Below are 21,491 nucleotides of genomic sequence, written 5' to 3'. Positions count from 1 at the left end.
TTGAATCTCAAGCAGATTCAGCGCTGAGCGTGGAGCCCAACATGGTGCTCAGTTTCACAACCCTGACATGACCTGAGCTAAAACCAAGAGTAGAACACTTTACTGACTGAGCTACCCAGGCGACCCTGTTACTTAAGTATTCATTGAGTGGATTGGATGCAGGGGTTTCATTTTGCTAAGTGCATTTAAGTCATCTCCTATCTACCCCTTTTTTCTAAGGATTCCTATTTAAGAGGTATCGAAGAGTAATAGGAAAAAGTAGTCTTTGGAGTTAGACATGGATTTCAGTTTTGGCTTTATCACTTATAGCTCTCTGATACGGGGTAATATGCTTAACCTGTCTGAGATTCAGTTTGGGATTTAAAATACATTCCTCATTGGATTTTTGTGGAGATCAAATAAGGAATTAGGAGAATGCAAGCCATGGTCCCTGGCACATAGCAGTTGTCCAGTATGTGTTAATTCTCTTCCTTCAAGCTTGGAATGATCTCTCTTGTTGAGATCATATTTCCTGCATAATTTGCCTTCATTTATGATTATAGTAAAATGGTAGGGTATAGTAAGCATAAAGTTCTGTAAACAGTTCTGGAAAAGAGCCTAGATAACATTTCTTACAAATCGTAAGCATCCTGTTGGCTTTTGTTGTTTGCTTTAATGATCTTTCAAATCGTGTATCTAAGATCCATGTCCTGACCCTGGGATTGGCTGATAAAAATTAGGGCAGATATATTTCATATATTTTTCCTTCCCTACTCCTACCTCGGAAGAATAGTAAAACACCACCTTACTGAGTCCTGAGTATGGTGGATGTTTTATAAGATTATTTACCTAATGAGTCTGCCTAAACTGTTGACTCCAGAATTCTGTGTGGTCGGTCTTTAGATTTTTACAGACCCCTAAACCTCTGTTTATTGATTCTGACTCTTTGGTAATGAAGAGTCTAGCTCTGGTTTTAAAGCCACAAATTAGTACCTATGATTTGCCTAGCCTTGTAGGCACATCAGAATAATGACTAAATCAACAGCCATGAAGCTCAGATGGCTTTGAATGAAATGTGTTTGTACTCAAGGCATTATTTAGAGAAGTGCAGGTTGCTTGTTGTGATGACAGACCAGATAGATCCATTTTGGAAATATGTACTCCCCTCTACTGCAAATGTTTTCTCAGCGCATCTACTCATTTTTTTTTTTTTTTTTAGCCTCCCGATCTCCTTGGGATTATTATTATTTTTTTTAATATTTTTATTTATTTATTTGACAGAGAGCGGTCACAGTAGGCAGAGAGGCAGGCAGAGAGAGAGGGAGAAACAGGCTCCCCACTGAGCAGAGAGCCCGATGCGGGGCTGGATCCCAGGACCCTGAGATCATGATCTGAGCCGAAGGCAGATGCTTAAACTGCTGAGCCACCCAGGCGCCCCTTATTTTTTTTTTTTTAATATTTTATTTATTTGACAGAGAGAAATCACAACTAGGCAGAGAGGCAGGCAGAGAGAGAGGAGGAGGCAGGCTCCCTGCGGAGCAGAGAGCCCGATGCGGGGCTTGATCCCAGGATGCTGAGATCATGACCTGAGCCGAAGGCAGAGGCTTTAACCCACTGAGCCACCCAGGTGCCCCTCTCCTTGGGATTATTAATGTAGTCTCTCAAAACTCTGTTAAAAACAAAACATGAAACGAAGACTAGAAACAATATTTACCAGTGCCATGAAAAGAGATAGGAAGCCATTATGATTCGCTGAAGAAATTCTGTACCAGTGGCTCAGCTCTTACAACTGGAATATAGGCCTAGGCTTGCCCCAGATGTGCAAGATCAGCTTCCCTGAGACTGGCGCCTAGTTATCTGTATTTCTATTTTTTAATTTTAAAGACATCTTTGAATAAATATCAAAAGTACAAGAAGGTATACAGTGAAAAGTCTTCTTTCCATCCTGTTTTCCATCCTTCTAGTTCTGTATCCCCCAACCAGTTTTTTTTTTAGTTTATTTCTATATTAGTTGTTAGTTATCCTTCCAGAAACCTTTTTTTTTTTACAATCCAATATGAGTTTATATTTTTTTCCTCCCTTTTTTTTGCAGAGGTGTTAGTCTGTTATTCATATTGTTCTGACAGTGTTTTGTTTTTTAACTTAACAATATATCTTGGTAATCTTTCTATTTTGATACCTAAAGAGTTTCTGCATTTAAAAAATATTTGCATAGAATTCTGTTGTATAAATGTACCATAACTGATTTAGTAGGTCCTTAGTAATGGACATTCTGATTATATTTTCAAGCTTTTATTTAAAATATAATAAATAATCTTGTATATACATTATTTTGCATATATGCTTGTATGATTGTAGGTATATTTCTAGAAGTAGAATTTTTTTTTTAGGTAGGCTCCATGCCCAGCATGGAGCCCAGTGCAGGGCTTGAGCTCACAACCCTGTGATCAAGACCTGAGCTGTGAAATCAAGAGTTGGACACTTAACTGAGCCACCTGAGTGCCCTGAAGTAGAATTTTTTTTAAAGTGAGCTTACTACACCCAGTGTGGGGTTGAACTCATGACCCTGAGATCAAGAGTTGCGTATTTTACCGACTGAGTCAAGAAGGTGCCCCAAAGAGGTAGAATTTTTGAGTCAGAAAAAATTCATTTGTAATTTCAGTATGTAATGCAAATTATCTTCTTTGGGGATTATACCAGTTTATACTCACATCAGCAATATCTGATAGAACCTATTTCCTGTTAGTTTTACCAAGGCAATATACTTATCAAACAACTGGATACTTACCAGTCTGATAGGTAGATGGTTGATAGATAAACGATTTGACAGGTAAAGTATCTCATTGTAATATTTTCTTACTTTGAGTGGGGCTGAGCATCATTTCTGTGAACTGTATATTCATATCTTTAACTTGTTTTTCTTCTTTCATAATTTCTAGGTACTCCTTACCTTGGCCCTTTTTGATATAAATTGCATTTTTTTTCCTTAGTCTTTTTTGTTCATCTGTGATATGCTTTTTTCTTGCTATGCAGAATTTTTTACTTAGATATAGTCAAATTTGAAATTTTTTATAGTTCTTAAGTAGAAAGACTTTTCTCTAATTATGAAAGAATTCTTCCATTTCTCTTCTAATACTTGTAGGGTTTTGATTTTTGTATTGGAATCTGTAATCTGTTTAGAATTTATCCTGGCATAGGGTATGAGGCATGGATCTTTTTTCCCTGAAGGCTACCCAATTTACCCACATTTTTTTCCTTTCCATCCTCTCTCTACCCCTTAATTTGATGCCATTTTTATCCTTTTAAAGCCTCTGGGCTTTCAATTCTGTTCTGTTAGTTTGTTTATTCATTTGCCAATAACTGTATTTAGTTGCTGGAGCTAGCTAGAGTGTTGTAATATTTGTGAGGCTAGTCCCGTCTCATTCTTCTCTTATTGTTTTCCTGGCTAATTTTGTTTTGGCATCTAATTAAGGCATCTGTACTTTTAAAAGCTTCTCAGGTGATTCTGGTTAAGATCCACTACTATGAAGAAATAACATTTTCTAGTATGGTCTTCTCTTTTGGATTCTGGAAGAGAAAAGGGAATTATTCTTTTGATAGCCTTGAAGAACATCTCTGACACTGAATAAGGGAGTAACCTCAGGTTAGTTCTTAAAGGTTCTTAAAGGAAAGAGAGAATGTTCACCTATTATGTTTCCTTTCCCTTTTTACTAAAGAGATATAATCAGGAAAATCAGTAAGTACTTAAACCAAAGACTCTCATTAATAGTTAAAATTCTGAAGTAATTTGAACTAAGTATTTAAATTCAGGCAGTCTCTTAAGTATTCTGGAGCTGAAAGTTAGTTGACTGAATTCCTTCAGAAGTGAAAATTTCACATCTCCAAACAATATAAAATCCTTAGTTAAAATGGAGATAAGTTGTGTATCATGTTTGCTTACAACCCTAAATACATTTTGCATCATTATCTGTCATGAAAACCAAACATAATGAAGACCTTTATTCCTTACCTTTGTGAACTATCATTTAAATGTCTTCGTTGGATCTGAGTCACATTTTTCTATTTAGCTCATTGAGAATCAGAGTTGTTTTGAAAATAAACCTGCATTTCTTCTATCATAGTTCAGTGGATATTCTAAAAAGAAAAAAGCCCGTGAAGATGTGTTTTTCTTCTTGAAGTGGATGAAAAACTTTTATCCTCCCAACTCTTGACTTGAAAGAATGTTCAGAATTGATTCCTGAGTCAGACTTGGATCCATCCAGCCCAAGGTTCTGTTTTGATGGTAGCACCCACGAGGCATACTGTGTGAAGCATTCTGGACCCCCACAACACTCAGTCACATATTTCTCAGTGCCTATTATATGGGAGGAGTTGCAGATAATACATGTTAAGTAACTTACATTTAGTAGGGGAATAAAATAAGTAATACAAAGTGAAGTAAAGTAAATGTCTTAAGGGATATGCAAGCATGTCTACCTCCAAAGATGGAATTGATACATACTACTTGGGGGATCAAGGAAGTCTTCCTAGAGAAAATTGCATTTGAGGTACACTTTGAATGAAGTAAGTTTGGAGTGAAAAGCATTCTAGATATGCTTACGGGAGATTTGGTGAGCAGTGAGTAGGCTATTTTACCTAGAGTCTTGGGGAGGAGCAAGAATGGTATTTCTCAGAAAGTGATGTGAAGTCTGTCTGCATTAGAATCGTCAGAAGCTTGTCCAAAAGTGCAGATTTCTGGGTCCCACTGCAGATATACTGAATCTGAATCTCTGGGGATGGGGTCTGTACTCCGCATTAAACTAGTGATCCTGAGACACACTGAAGTTTGAAGCTAGAATAGTGTGGAAAGTTAGAATTAGACAAAACATCATGAGAGTTTTGAATATTAGTATATGTGCTGCCAAAGCAAGCACGAGTTTTGACTATTAGGGTAAGAGTTTAATTAAGTAGGAAATGAGCAGGTAGATTGGAGGGGAGTGATGTGAAATAAAGCTTCCCTTTAGGAGATTAATTTAATTAGGTGAAGCTGCAAGGAGGAGAGTTAGACCAGTTAGGAAGCCGTGGCAGTTCAGGTGGGACTGATTAGGCCTGAACAAGGGTCGTGACAGTAGAAATGGAAAAGGGGAGAAACTGAGAGCTCTGAGAGGAAAATCTCTATGACTTGGCAGCTTATCTACCAAGAATTCATCATTAAAAATAATGTTAAGGAAATGAGTAAATACAAACAAGAGAATCAGATTTATACATACAGACAACAAACTGATGTTCACCCAAAGGAGGGGGTTGAGGGGATAGGCAAAATTTTGGGGTGAAGGGGAGTGAGGAAAAATGCTGATACTCATTAATTCCATAAGCATTAATGGAGCACCTACTAAATACTAAGCATTTCTAAGTGCTAGCGGTATAGTGATGACCAGACAGACATGGTCCCTGCTCTCATGGACTTTACATACTAGTGGAGGGAGACAGACAAGCGAATGAACAGGAAACTGATGTGATATGTACTTTGAAGAACAAATAATATTGTGATTGATGAGGTGGTCAGGAAGGGCCTTTCTGAGGTCAAATTTGAGCTGAGACATGAGTAACAGGAAGGCCAGCTGTGCAGAGATGTGGATACAGAGCATACCAGACAGAGGGGACAGTAAGTGCAAAAGCCGTAAGATGGGAGAAAGCTTGGTATTTTTGAGGAACAAAGGAAGGCAGTGTGGCTTGAGCTTGGGAAGAAGGTGGGAATGGTTGGAATGGGTCATGCAGAGGAAAGGAGAACATGTGGCCTACAAGCCAGGGTAATGAGTTTGCATTTGTAACCATGGCAGTTAAAAAAAAAAAATCCCTCTGAGTGTTTTGAGAATGGATAGTAAAATAAAGAGAAAAAGTAGGGAGACTAGTTAAGAGGCTCTTCTGGTCCTATAAAGGAGAGGTTATAATGATTGGGACCAGGCTGGTGAGGGTGAGGATGGAGAGAAGGCCATACATTTTGGAATACATTTCCAAAGTGAAGCTCTCAGGACTTGCTGGGGGGGGCCGGGGGGACGTCAGTTGATGGCCTGGTACCTTGAAGGGGAGGGCTTGCAGAGACGAGAGAAGGTCTGTGGGCAGTTAGGGCAGTGTGTGGAAAGGGCTAGCAAATGCAAATGAGAAAAATAATAAATAATAAGGTTTTGGAGGAGGGAAAGAATAGATGTGGTTTGAAAGTAGTGCTTTCAAACTTCAGTGTGCTTACCAGTTCCCTAGAGAGCTTGTTAAAATGCAGATTGATTCAGGTCTGGGTGGAGCTGGAAAGTTTGCATTTCAATTTCTTTGATTCAAACGCGGCTCTAGAACTAGCCTCAAAATCATCATTTGACTATTAGTTATCAGTTCTCTATATGAGCTCATTTAACATCACAGAGGGGCACATAGCTTTTAAGTCTACTTTTTAATGTTTTTCCCTTCCTGAAAATATATTTAATACCTCCAGAAGGTATTTCCTCTGCCTGCTTTTGCAGGCACAGGTGGGTGTTTTATAATTTGTTCTTAAATTAATTAATTTATTTTAGAGAAAAGGAAAGGAGCTGAGAGGGGCAGAGGGAGAGGGCAAGAGAGTCTCAAGCAGGTGGAGTGTGATGCGGGGCTTGATCCTGCCATCCTGAGATCACAATCTGAGCTGAAGCCAAGAGTTGGGCATGTAACCTACTGTGCACCCAAGGCCCCTCGATTTTTTTTTTACAGATCATTGCCTTTCTTCTGTTCCCCACTAGAAAGCAGTAGAGAGCTGTCTTCTCTTCTCTCCACTGCGTATCAGCAGGAGCCAAGGTCCCTACTCCTTCCTGGTTGTAACTAGCTTATTTACCCACCACACTGAACTTTCTTCAAAGTTCAGCTCTTTCCTGCTACCACCTGTGTCCTCGGGGCCTTTCTACTCTGAGATTGTAGGTCATGTTACTTTTGAGCCTGATTCCTTGGTCAGTAAGTTGGAGCAGATGATTTTTCTTTTTAAGATTTTATTTGTTTACTTGAGAGAGCTGAATAGGAACCCCGTTGTGGGGGGCTCAATCCTAGGATCCTGATATCATGACCTGAGCCAAAGGCAGATGCTCAACCAGCTGAGCCACTCAGGCACCCCAAGCGCATGATTCTTAGGGGCATTGTAGCTTTGCATTTTTATAACAGTAAAAGCAACTAATATTTCTGCAATGCTTTGGACTTCATTGTACACTCTCTCAGCAACCCAGTGTTGTAAATACAAATGAAGATTCCAAGATTCTCTCACTTCTGTAGTGGTTCAAAGCACTGAAATCTTTTAGCTTTGCCAGTTTTGCTCCATTACAAGTAGTTAGGTTGTTATCTTTTTTTTCTTTTTTAAATATTTTATTTATTTGACACAGAGAGAGAGATCATAAATAGGCAGAGAGATAGAAGGGGAGAGAGAGAGGGAGGCAGGCTCCCCACTGAGCAGAGAGCCTGATGCGGGGCTCGATCCCAGGACCCTGAGACCATGACCCGAGCCGAAGGCAGAGGCTCAACACACTGAGCCACCCAGGTGCCGTTAGGTTGTTATCTTTGAACTGCCTTTCCATTCTAACCCTTCTCATTACAACAGCTTCCCCTATTCCGTGTCTGCCTGTAGCCAGCTTCAAGCTCTCACCCTTGTAAGGATTCATGACGGACTCTCAACTTCGTATCCTCCCTTCCTCCTCCCACTTGATGTCTGTCTCCCATTGAGCCAGGGGTATGAGAATTGACTTAGTCCCACATCATTTGTCTTTAAATTGAGATCCGCATGTTCCATGCCTCATGCCTTCTGTGTCCTTTTTTCTTTTTCAGTTCCCTTTATTGATTTTATTATTCACCATGGTAGACTTCAGCAAATCATTGCAAATGAACAGATCTCTGTGATTGGGTACAATATTTTTAGAGACCAATCATAATGGACCTTTTTTCACAAAATTAGACTTGAGAGGCAGAACCTTTCTTTATAATTTACATTCTGCCTACTTATAGGCCGTATAATGGTAATAATATAGGCAATAAGTATAAATGGATATAAACTGCAAATAGGACTTGGGCCTTTCTGACCCCAAGTGAAGCTTTTCTGATACATTACAGGTTGTTCCACATATCCGCGTTGTGAGGTTAAACTCCCAGTGATTTTATTTTATTTATTTATTTTTAAAGATTTTATTTATTTAACAGAGAGAGGGATTGAGAGAGAGAGAGATCACAAGTAGGCAGAGAGGCAGGTGGGGAGGGGGGAGGCTCCCTGCTGAGCAGGAACCTGATGTGGGGCTCGATCCCAGGACCCTGGGATCATGACCTGAGCTGAAGGCAGAGGCTTTAAACCACTGAGCTACCTGGGTGCCCTAAATCCCAGTAATTTTAATTAGCCAAGGAGATGGACCCATAGAAGCCAGCTGGCCACAGGAGGCAGGTATAGTTATGGCCTATGGCAGCGAAGTTTCCCTTTACTCCCCAAAGTGTGCAAGGGAAGGATCTCCGTGAATCCTTCTCCAACATCAATTTTTGGCACACTACTGCTCTCTTATATTTGGCTCATGTCACAGTTTTAAGACCACATTCTCTACCAGTCTGTACTTAAGAAAATAATTGCAAACATTGGATTCTCCTGGGCTTTTGTTTTCATTTTCATTGTTTTTAAACTGTAGTGAGAATCATAAGGATTACCTCATTAATTGGCTGAGAGGTGAGAGAAAAACAGAATCAGTTCCCTGGTAGCACTGACACATAGATCTTTCTGCCTTCAGCTTTCTAGCGTTTTGGAAAGCCCGTATTCCCTGAATCCACTCCCATGGCTCTCTCTCTTAACACCTTTTTTTATCGGGTTGGTTCTGACAGTAAGTTTAATCTAAAATCACAATTACAAGTCATCTCATCCAGTAAATATTTCTTAACACATTTACCTGGTAGTGTCTAGCTAGGCATTGGGGATTTAGCAGTGAACAGAACAGACAGGAATTCCTGCCGTCATATAGTTTACTTTTCTAATAGAGATGAATAAAATATATTTAAAAAAAATCATGTGCCAGAAGGTTAGTGCTATGGAGAAAAATAAAGAAGGGAAAAACAGAAGTTCTGGGATGGACACTGGGTAATTTCAGTTGGAGTCAAAAATATATTTTCCTAAATGGACTAATTGCGGTTTTCAATATGTACTTATATTCAGAGGAGTATGGTTATAGTCTTACTTTATTCAGTTGTGTGCAATGACTTGTATTCAATGCCTGGTATTTTTCTTTTGTCCTGAATGCCAAGTGCCTCTTGTGAGAAGCAGGTGACACTCCCAGGTTAACCACCAGAGAGCAGACCTGGCTGTCTAAAGCTCTCTTGTCAGTTTTGTACCTTTGAGAACAGAGAGTGTCATTTTAGAACAGCCGGGCCTCTTATCAAGAAGATATAGTATCAGGGCCTCTGGAGATTATACTTTGGAAAAAAACTTTTTTATGTTAGAGCTTATTTAACTATTGTTAGTTGGGTTGGAACCAAATATTTTTTCCAGAGGGTTACACACTGACCTAACTGTGAATGACTTTGGATAATTGATAATTATGGTAAACAAACAATATAAAACAAAGCAACATGTCTCAAATTATAGTTTTACTAAAATTCAAGAGAAAGATGGTACTCTTATCCTCACTCATGCCTTATCGGCATCTTTAATAAGAATTCAGACTTACAAAACATATGCATTAGGGCATAAGCATTTGTCTTGCAAATGGATTCACCATAGAATCTATTTAGATAGTAAAAATGAATTTCCACTAATGCATTTTTAGGGAGAAGGAAGAAATGATTTAACATTGTTTCTTTAGATAGAGCCAAATGGACAGTAAGGTACTGTGTAAATTATAGTATAAAACATTTATATTTATATGTAAAATGTGCTTAAAGTAGACAGAATGACATAGTTGTCTTAATCTTCATTTGGCCGGGCCCTAGCCTTTCCCTTTTATTGGCCACCAATGTATGGCCATACACATGTGACAAATACTAGTTGGTAGTACACATCATTTAACAATGTGATGACTACCAGAGGGGAGGGGCATGGGTGAAATAGGTGATGGGGATTAAGGAGTGCACTTGTCATTATGACCGCAGGATAATGTATGGAAGTGTTGAATCACTATATTGTACATCTGAGACTAATAGAACACTGTATGTTAACTGGAATTAAAATAAAAACTTTAAAAAATGCTCATCATTTAGGTTTATGAAACCTTCCTCGTCTAAGGGTGTTCTAAATGTACACTTTCACTGTTATTGTCTTGAGCATAGTTACCAGTGACGGTGTCCTCCTCATGATGACGGATTCCTAAGGTTGCCATTTGTGACCTTGGTGCTGAGCAAATACGAAGGATTCTCTAGTCCCTGTGAATGCCAGACAGTTCATTAATCCATGGTTAGAGTAGCTCAGTGACAGTTGCTAATAAGATGCGCTGCCCCTTTGGTCTTAGAAACCAACCTGAGAATGATACAGCATTAAGAGAGGGGTGGTTTAAGCACTAGCTGTTCAGGCTCTTATAGGAAATACCAGTGAAAGAACATTCTGTCTTGGAAAACAGAACATAACAAAATGAAAGGCAGGCATAACCTTTTCTGTTGGTTAATCTGCTTCTGTTAAGATAGTAGAATCATGCTTTGTCTTCTATTATAAGCATTAATTAAGCTCTTTATCCTTAATTATTGGCCTCATGTCATAGGAAGGCCTGTTACTCTGTTAATTTCTGTTATTTTAATTGCTGTCACTTTCTAGCTTTGGTCAGAACATAAGTTTGAACCGTGGTACCAGGTTTCAGTCTATCCCAAGGCTTTTGGAGGCCGGGAATGCAATGGGGATGATGAAGAGAAGTAAATACATAGCAATTTCAGTTTTTGATGATGAAATACAAATGCAGACTGAGAGATCTCATGTGTGTGTGTTCCCTGATGAGTGAGGAGGTCAGATAGGGCTGGGGTTCTCTAATAAATTTCTGATTGAATAAATTTCTGATAAAATTCTGATCTCCAGATCAATCTGGAGACAGTCCTGGCTTCTGAAATCAACCACTCAAGTACAGCTCAGACGTACTCAAAACTAAGCTTGTTAAGTGGTCTTTCAGGGTGAAAGTAGTAGATGGGGATGGGAGAGGCATAGATTATCTGGCAATTTCTCTAGAACAAAGACACGAGCAGATACTTCTGAAGGGAAAGGACCATAGAGTGGTGGAAGAATTTGGGTTCTGTCAGTTTAAGGACAATAGAGTTCTCCAGAGTAGGTGGTCCAAGGAGAGGAGGGGGAAGAGTGGTGTTTCTTATAGGCTGTAGCTTTGTTTTGTCCTTTGAGCATTCCCTTTTGCCTGCTTTTAGGGTACCTTTGGCACAGGTCATTCTCTGAGATATGTCATCTTCCTTGGTTAAGACCACAGGATGGAAAGAACCCATAGAATTAGTAGGACATTATTTTATTTTTTATTTTATTATTTTTTAAAGATTTTACTTATTTATTTGACAGACAGAGATCACAAGTAGGCAGAAAGGTAGGCAGAGAGAAGGGGGGGGGAAGCAGGCTCCCCACTGAGCAGAGAGCCTGATGCGGGGCTCGATCCCAAGACCCTAGGATCCTGACCTGAGCCAAAGGCAGAGGCTTTAACCCACTGAGCCACCCAGGTGCCCTGAGTAGGACATTATTTTAAAAATAAAATAGCTCCACTGCTTCCAAGAATGACTGCAACATAGGGAGGTTTGGCCACCCTAATCTTATCCGTGTTTAGTATACCTTAAAATGTAGAAGGACCAAGTTTGGAGATTACTTCTTCCCTTAACTGGAGGAGAGAGAGAACTGTCCTTAATGATAAGTAGAATTGATAGGTGATGAATTACTTGTATAATCAGCTTGTGGCAGGAGTGGATCCATGGTCTGTTTGTCAGAAATGGACTGGAGCTGGTGTGTTTGACTTCACCACCACCAAGCTCTGCATGTTGGAGTACAGGAAAACATTGCCTGTACCTGTGAGTAAAGCCTTAATGATCAGAATGTTTTTAAAGAGAGCAGAAGTCCAGTTCAAAACTCCTAAATTCAAATTTCACACCAGTCACTGGAGAACTTTTGATTTAAGAAAGCTGTTTTTAATATGGTTCTTCTAGGGCTTGTTGGGCTACGTCTAAGACCTGGTTACTGTTCCTGCTGATTAAATCTAGTTGCAGGGGGAGACCTTAGAGAAACATAAACGGCTCTAAGGACTCTGTTGTTAAATTTTTATGCCAGAAGTGTTCAGAGAACGGAACAGTTCGTGTGAACTGGAATAATTAATTGGTGAAAACTTTCTGGGGGAGGGGTATCCTGCACTGAGCTGTAAAATGGGAGTAGGATTGGGATCCAGGAGCAGAGGAGACAACAAAATTATGAAAGTGATAGTGAGCTGAATGCCTTCAGTGGACAGTAAAGAGACACACAGACAAGCCTGACTGGAGTGTGGGATCTGTGATGGGAGGAAAGTAAGGTTTGGTGAAGTTACAGGGAGCCTTTAAAAACTGGGAAAGGGGGGGGTACCTGGGAGGCTCAGTGGGTTAAAAACTGGGAAAGGCACATTAAAACCACAGTAAGATATAATTACATAACCACCAAAATGACTAAAATTAAAAATAGAATGTCAGGTATTAGGAGGAATGCAGTACAACTGATATTCTCTTACCCTTTTTCCCTCTCATATTGGCGAGTATGTAAGTTCCTTTAACCCCTTTAAAAACTGTTTGGATAAAAATATCCATAGCAGTTTTATTCATAACAACCCCAAACTGCGGACAACTCCTGTGTCTCATCTCAGATAGATAAACTAATCTGTTTACACAGTGGAATACTAACACAGCAAAAGAGAATATGCGGTATGAGTCCATTTATATGAAGTTAAAGAAAGGCAAAATCAATCAATGGTTATATAAGGCAAAATAGTAGTTACCTTGGGGGAGATGTGGGTTATTGCTTGGTAGTTACATGGGTATGTACGTATGTAAAAAGTTGAATAGAGCTGTGTATTTCAGATTAATACACTTTGCATACTCAATATACATTATGTCTTAGTAAAAAAGTGAGAATAATCAGATTCTGGAGTTGTATTAGGGAAGCATTATGGAATCTTAACTAGGGAGGTGACTTGAAGAAACTGGTACTTCTAAAATGATTCATCCTCTAATAATGTGGAGAATGGGACAGTGTTCAGATCAGCTGTCATCTCTAGATCAGATACAGCGCTACGTGCTATAGGAGAGACAAAATAGCCAAGACCTGGTCCTTAGCCTTCAGAAGTTTATGGTCTTTTTGGAGGAGATAAGTTATATGAAACCCAGAAAGTTAACAGAGATAAATGCTCGATTCATGGTGGTATGGAAACAGCACTGAAATTAGATCTGAGTTCAAATCATAATTCTGTCATGTATTAATTTTTTGACTTCAGTCAAGTTATTTATTTCCCTGAATGTTGTTTTCCTTATCTGTAAAATAAGAATAACATCTACTTTTGCTGAGAAGATTCAGAGATGTGGTATTCAAAGATTATAGTACAACACAGTAACATTCAGTAAATGTTCCCTTTTCTTAAACCCTGTACCTATAGAGCAATACTTTTTTTTTGAAACAACCTGTGACCTTAGTTCAGATCGTGGTTCGGCACTTACTGGCTACGTGACCTTAAGTAGTTTACTGAATTTCTTTGCCTCAGTCTCTGGCAGGGAGGGGAAAAGGGAGGGGAAATTATACCTCCAGTGAGTGTTATGAGGAATTAAGAGAACCTAACAGATATGTAATATCTAGCATGAAAGAGGCACACTAAGTAAATATAAGATCCATTTCTCTTGAATGTAATGGACTATACAAATGTGTAATACAAATAATGCAGGTAATAAGTGATGAAATTGGATCAGAGTGGGTACTGCAGGGTAGAGACAGAAGAGGTTCATCATGTTGTAGTTTTAAAAGACATAGCAAATTTAAGCCATCAAAAGAAATGAGATCTTGTCATTTGCGACCATGTGGATGGAACTAGAGGGTATTATGCTGAGCGAAATAAGTCAATCAGAGAAAGACAGTTATATGATCTCCCTGTTATGAGGAATTTGAGAGGCAATGTGGGGGATTTGGGAAGTAGGGAGGGAAAAAAATGAAACAAGATGGGATTGGGAGGGAGACAAACCATAAGAGACTCTCAATCTCACAAAACAAACGGAGGGTTGTGGGGTGGCGGGGGAGGTATGTGCTATGGTGAGTGCTATGAAGTGTATAAACCTGGCAATTCACAGACCTGTACCCCTGGGGCTAATAATATGTTATATGTTAATAAAAAATTAAAAATTAAAAAATAAAAGACACAGCAAATTTAATATAGCAGAGGGAGCTTTTCCATACTGTGATCTTAAAGAAGGTATTTCTCTATGCTTCTATTTTTGTCTTTTTATAAGATGAAAATAATACAGAATATATCCTTGGATTATAATGATGCTAACTTGAAGGTATGACATCATTAGAAACTACCACAAGCCAAAAATGATGCCTTCCACTAGAAATTATTCTTGTTCTAAAAATACTTCTAATAGGCATTGTTACCCAAGCTCCACCTGAAAAGTTAATGTCTTTTCTATGAGTGGAGATCCCTGTCACAATCAAAGGAAAACCTAGATGCCTAAAGGGAAGGAAATCCATTTATAATATGTCCCTTTATTTGTCACTTGAAATATAATCAGCAGAGCAGCAACCCCGGTCTTGTTGAGTATCAGTGGTGAGAGGTTTCTTGGCTAAAGAAGTTTAATGTGCAAGGCAAATACTAAGTACTAAATATTAACATTTCGGAATTGTATTGTTCAGAGTGTTTATGAACTCAGAAGTCAGCTGATCAAATCCTGGACATCACATATTGCATGGAACACTGGGTGTGATGTGTAAACAATGAACTTTGGAACACTGAAAAGAAATAAAATAATATAAAATGAAAAAAAAAATCCTGGACATCAACCTTCAAATTTTTGGAGCAATGTTAGATGTCCTGTGAAACTTCTGGCCTGAATTAGCAGCTATTTCTAGTGTTTCCCAAGCTTGAGGAAAACGAAGAGGTAAAAAACAACACTTTCCCCTAGCCATTGCTCATTTGCCCTCCTCCTTTCTTCCAGATATTCCGAGTAGTGTGCATTTGTTTGGGTAATCCACCAGAGACATTCACCTGGGAGTATCGAGACAAGGATAAAAATTATCAGAAGATTGGCCCCATAACACCATTGGAGTTTTACAGGGAACATGTCAAGCCTCTCTTCAATATGGAAAATAAGGTTGGAGACTGGCACTGGGAGCCACTGGCTCTTTACTTTCAAATATGTGTTGACTAGAGGGAAGGGTCTAAGAGTTAACATGATGAGTTAACATTATTGAGTTAACATGGATGGTCATCAACCTGGACAGTAAACAAATTTTTCCTCCTTTCCTTGGAGGTGTTTTATGAACCTAATGATGGAGTTGGTCATCTGAGGACCTTTCCCCAGTGCTCCTCTTCAGAGACTTCTAACCAGCTGTCAGTTTAATTCCCCACACACTCCCCTGATTGGGGCCCAGAATCGATCTCAGGTGCAAAACAATAAAAGGAGATTAGGTGTTTCTCACTGTGAGTTCAGAGCATCTCTGTACCATGGGCCTCACTGGGAACTTTCACATGGAAAGGAGCACTCTCCCCTCCTTCTCCACCAATCTAGCAAGATGACTGAGCCCCTTACTTCCTTGGCATTTTGACCCTCTTAGAAGCAAGTGGCTTTGTTTTAGGAATGGAATCTCAGTGTGGTCTCTGTGTTGCCAGGAGTTGAGCCTGTCTTGTAACTTGAGAACAGGAGTCTTACAGTGATGGGATGTCCACCTTGCCTTAGTGCATACAATTCGTGAGAGTTGGTTTTGGGGCAGTTCTTGCCAGTGAGAAAAACCAGTAGATGCAGCTCCCGAAGGGTGTTCCTTGCACTAACTAGATCATGCAAGAATCTCTCTTCACATGACTTTGCCACCTTTCGTTTCTTTGTTATTTAGCAAGGTACTTGTAATGTTTTTTTCTTGCAGAGAGAGGTGATGAGTTTGATGCCCATATATAAATTTAGAGGAGAGGTGAACCTTGTTTGACCTTCCTGGTTTTATGTTCTAATCAGCATGTTACTGATCTCAATAGATTTGTTTAGTGAATGACCCTCGGCCACAGCACAAGTACAACAGAGTTTACACAGTGGACTACTTAAGCAATATGGTTGGCGGGAGAAAAACTCTATATAACAACCAGCCCATTGACTTCTTGAAAAAGATGGTTGCTGCCTCCATCAAAGATGGAGAGGTTGGTATCGTTTTTGTGTCTTCCCCATTGGGGTTAAAAACCTCTTCTTCACTTGTTTGGTATAATAGGAAGACAGGATTTATGTTGACTTTCTTTTTTCTTCCTTCCTCTTTTTCTAGGCTGTGTGGTTTGGCTGTGATGTTGGAAAACACTTCAGTGGCAAGCTAGGCCTCAGCGACATGAATGTGTGAGTACAAGAAATGTAAAATAGAAAATAGCTGTGGGCTGGTGTTGGAGTGCACTCCTGGTTTGAAATGACTCAGTTGAGGTTTGCCCGAAGATTAAGGATGGCCTGAGGCTGGGTCTCTCTCGCCATCTTGTAGAGTTTGAGGGCTCATTGCATAAACTCTACATAACATATATGTTCTAACCTGGGAGGTCAAGATCATACTTCATATTTAAGTTGAAATTGTTGCATGTTCCTAAAAAGCCATCCTATATGAGAAAAGCACTTTTAAAAAAAGAATTGATTACTGGGTAAATCTTCTCAGTACGTTTGAGATGTAGTGAAAGATTTTCCACACTTCTTGTTTACTATTTCATCTTTCTTAACTACTACCCTTACTTTGATGCCTTATGTATTTTGTCTTTATGACTACTAGGAATAATTTGCATGCATGCTTTAAAGCATGTCTCCTGATTGTTTATGGCAGGGAAGGTTCATTTGCTAACCAAATCATACAAAATTCCTTGACTATTAAAATAAACCCCTTTATAGTTTCTTATTATTAGCTATAAGAAGTTGAGTAAAGTAAGTAGTTAAGAACAGAGAAATCTTCTAAAACAGAGAATTCATGATATTTTTTTAACTTTGACAATATTCTCCAATATTTCTGACATTATTTATTTAAATTTCACTGTCAGTAGTGATCTAAATGAGTTCAGAAACTGGGTGGTTCTGAACTGGGTGGTTCAGTTCAGAAGAGACTTTTTTTCCCTTGAGGGAGAGGATAGGGAGGGGCAGAGGGAGATTGAGAATCTTATGCAGGCTCCACACTGAGTGCCAGCCCGATGCAGGGCTCCATCTCACCGGGCTCCATCTCACAATCCTGAGATCATGACCTGAGCCAAAATCAAGAGTCGATGCTTAACCAGCTGAACCACCCAGGTGCCCCAAAAGAGACCAGTTTTTAAAGAGGCTCCTTCAAAATATATTTTTTAAAGGTGTTCTTGCCAAAATGACCAATACAAACTCATCTTGTCCGCCTTTGAGATGGGGAATTTGTTTAATACTTCATATTTTCCTCAGTACTCTTGTAGCACATAGAGAATGGGATCCCAACAAGAGACCAAATTCTGCATGTGTACCATATTCTCCGAAGATCTACAGCCCGTATTTATTTGGAACTATGGATCTCCTTCAGCTTCTTTTATGTCCCTTTTAAAACCAGAAGCCAGTTTCCCCCCTTGATTGTACTGTCTTTATTCTGTACTACCATTCTTTTTACAGCTATGATCACGAGTTAGTGTTCGGTGTCTCCTTGAAGAACATGAATAAAGCTGAGAGGTTGACTTTTGGTGAGTCACTTATGACCCATGCCATGACCTTCACTGCTGTCTCAGAGAAGGTATGACCCTCAGCACGCTTACCGCACTGTTTGCACAGGTGCACCCACATTCTCCTGTGACAGTTGTCTGAAAGAGCTTCATTTGTGCGATTTCTGTTAAAAGTTGGCTTCCAAGCAAGACATTGGCACTCGTATCACTTGGGGTTTGGCTGCATGCTTAGAGGTAATAAAAATGGGAACTTTCTGTGAGGAGCAGAATTTGGGTCAAGTAAGGAAGTAATGGCTTTCCTGTGACTTTGGAAGTTCTTGATGTGAAGAGAGGTCAGCGAGAGAACGCGGGGGAGAAGATAACTTCCGTGTGTAAGGAATTAGAATATGCCCTGAAAGTGTTCATGTCTTGATGTCTTATGTTTTCAGAGTTACCTTTTTTTCATTTGTCATTCAGATTCTTCTGCAGTAAAGTATCAATAACAGTAGTCAGTGGACTCCTTGCCCGTGACTGGATTTATACAGAGCTATTCAGGAAATTGGATGTGAAGTGTTTAGAATTTCCTATGAAATACTCTGAGTGGTAGCATCACTATTTCTAGAACCTGGTGTTGGAAATGATAACTAAAATTTTACCTTTCACAAATAGGCTGTAGAGATATATTTCACTCCTGTGCTCAGGGATCATAAGAAGAAAAGACTTAAAACTACTTTAGTTCTTTACCACCACACAAAAAAATGTTCTTTTTCTAGCCTAATTGCTGGAACGAAAGTTAAAGAATTAACTACCTTGCCATTCGAAGCTAAGTGTTAGAAGGAACTTTTCATAAAATACTATTAAAAAAAGAACAAAATGCTAAAGTAAATAAAATACTAAAATACTTAGAATAAAATACTAAGTGGTTTAAATTTTATATTTTTATATTTATTTATATTTGTATGTTTGGACCTGCTGTATTGGATTTGTAACAAAAGCTCCTTAAATTAAAGTTAAACATTTAAGTTATTTAGTAGATTATTAAAAAAACAAAAATAAATGAAAACCTGTAATTTCCAGTAGAGGTTCAGTTTTTTTTAATCCTTTTCCATCTCTGTTATATTCCTAATTTTCAGAAATAAAAATCATATACACTGTGTCATTTTCTCTGGAACTTCTGTTCTTTGGTATGGCTTATTGACATGCCTTTTTTTCCTCAGGGAAGTGGGGCTACTTTATATGCTAATAGTATAAAGCAGAATTTATATTATCATAACTGGAATTCTGTATTGAAATCTCTCTCTTCCCTCAGTTTGGGTTTTTGACCACCATGCTAATTTGCACTGCATTTGAATGATTATGCAAAGATAAATGCTAGTAGCTGTATTCTGGGATATCCTTTCTTAGTTGTTGATTTCTTGGAATCCCTGTGATGGAGGTCCAGGTATTATTTCTTATTTGTAGATGACACAGAGAAGAGCTGTCTAGGTCATGCAGGAATTCATTGGCCAAGGAGAGGAAACATTTGCAGACTCATTATAGAAAATGACCTTAGATGGCATAGATTCTAACAGTTATATTTAAAAGGAAAGTAAAAATATAATGGGGGGAGCAGAAACCCCAAACAGACATCTAATAGGCTAGCTCCAAAATGTCTAGTTTAATTACAGGGTTTTGAAGGTACCTGGGGCCAAGATTAAGAGGTAGTACAGATAAGGGTGTTTGAAACTTGTTGATTTGATTGTTGGCTATTTCTGAGACTGAAAATTACTGAGATCTAAGAAAACTGCCAAGGGAAGAGTCAGATCCCATGTAGATGAGACTCATGCACTTATATGCAGGTGGGAGTTGACAGATGAAATCATTAGGAGCCAGCTGTCTTCTCAAAGATTTGAGTTGTTTTGACATCAGTGAATGCCCTGGGTAAACGTGAAAGAAAAAAGTCTCCCCAAATGGAGCCTTCCTCTTGTCCTGCTCTGTTCCTGTAGTGGAGGTTATAAATGAAGGTTATCATTAAGTGTCATTGTTCCTTTAAAGAGACTATAATTGAGTATATCTTATTAATCAAGATAAAGGAGGGAGAACAAGAACTGTCTGGATTTTGTTATAGGAAAATACTCTTTTTACTTTGGCTTTGCCATTCCGTCTCTATTTATTAAATTCAGTATTTGTGTAACCGAATCAGTAAAAGCGCACATTGGAGAGTATCATTACTTGGTTTCACTAAATAGAAAATTAGGCAGTATGATGAGAATGTGTTTGTTTTCTTTTTAAAACTCTGACGAGGTCTTAGAGTCATTTCTAAAGTGAATACAGTGGGAAGCCTTTACAGAGAATGCTGACTGATAAAAGCAAGGGTCCCTGGCTTCAGATGGTGTTCACCACTCTTAGTAACTTATTATTTCATATTGTCAGCCAAGTAGCAATTTAGTATGCTTATTTTTGGTTTAGAATACAATGTAAAGAAGAGAACAGTATTTGTCATTTTGTTAGGTATATTGCACTTTTATTCCCAAGAAAGTTAAACCTCACTTCTACTAGAGTATCCCTTTGGTTATAGTAGAGTAGATATGGCCCTGATCATGTACATCATGGCTGTATAGAGAAGGCGGTTTTTTCTGAGTGGCTGCAGAAGAGCTAAAACTACATGACACGTTGGCAGGAGGGATCTGTTTCAGACTGTACACTGTTACCCATTCTTTTGCAGGATGATCAGGATGGCACATTTGTGAAATGGAGAGTGGAGAATTCATGGGGTGAAGATCATGGCCACAAAGGTGAGCTCAGTCTGGTAATGCTAACTCAGGGTGACTGGAGTCTGTGCTACTCTGCCTCCTAAGAGATACAGGTAAAAAGCTGCCCTAGTGTGGAGCATTTTTCAGTAATTAGTTCATTAGCTAGACTGTCCTACGGAAAATCTGAGGATCTAGTTTCCCTCCATGATCCCTGTGACCAGCATGTTTTGCCTGAACCCACAGTTGATTCTGAGACCAGTGTGTGCGGGCCTTCATTCCAAACCATGCCGGCCCCATAGACCTCTCTGCACCAGGTCCACTTGACCAACAAGCAGGTTGAGTTCCCTTTGCCGGGACACTTGCTGTATAGCATTTGGTGTGTTTTCATCTACCTCACCAACTCTAGAAAGTCAGAACATTCTGAGTGAGAGAATGGGATTGGCAAGAAACTTTGGCCATTTATTGGAGTCTCCTTAGAAGTTGTGAAGTCCAAAGTGCAGAGGAACGCTCTGGTTACCATTTAGAACTGTTATGTTCTGACAAGTCAAAACCCAGGCAGAAGTCATAAGGAAATTATAGTAATTGAGCTAAAAGCTAACAGGTATTCTGTGAGTTATAGCATTTTATGAGTTATATATGTATATAAGCAAAATGAAGAAAATAAAAATATAAAGTAATCCTATCACCCAGAGATCACCATCGATTAACAGTTTAGGGTATATTCTTGCAAATTTTTTTTAAAGATTTTATTTGAGATGGAGAGAGAGCACACGCGTGCATGCACAGGACCAGGATGGGGGACAGAGGGGGAACCAGGCTCCCCACTGAGCAGGGAACCCAACACGGAACTCCATCTCTGGACCCTGGGATCGTGACCCGACCTGAAGACAGATGTTTAACCAACTGAGCCACCCACACGCCTGCATTCTTGCAAAATTTGAGACTATACTTTTTAAATACAGCTTTTCATAGTAGATAA

General features: G+C 39.1%; 1 protein-coding gene across 1 annotated transcript in view; it reads left to right on the top strand.

Annotated features, from left to right (window-relative positions):
- Positions 1–21,491, top strand: part of BLMH (bleomycin hydrolase) — a 46,768-nt gene that overhangs the window by 9,355 nt on the left and 15,922 nt on the right. The window contains exons 7-11 of the mRNA XM_045985779.1: positions 15,115–15,270; positions 16,146–16,304; positions 16,424–16,491; positions 17,755–17,872; positions 20,485–20,554. Coding sequence (XP_045841735.1) covers positions 15,115–15,270; positions 16,146–16,304; positions 16,424–16,491; positions 17,755–17,872; positions 20,485–20,554 — 571 coding nt within the window. The remainder of the gene's footprint in view (positions 1–15,114; positions 15,271–16,145; positions 16,305–16,423; positions 16,492–17,754; positions 17,873–20,484; positions 20,555–21,491) is intronic.

The sequence above is a fragment of the Meles meles genome, chromosome 18 (assembly GCF_922984935.1).
Source record: "Meles meles chromosome 18, mMelMel3.1 paternal haplotype, whole genome shotgun sequence".
NCBI lineage: Eukaryota > Metazoa > Chordata > Mammalia > Carnivora > Mustelidae > Meles > Meles meles.
Note: the sequence above shows the minus strand (reverse complement) of the source record. Positions and strands in the feature narration are given on the sequence as shown.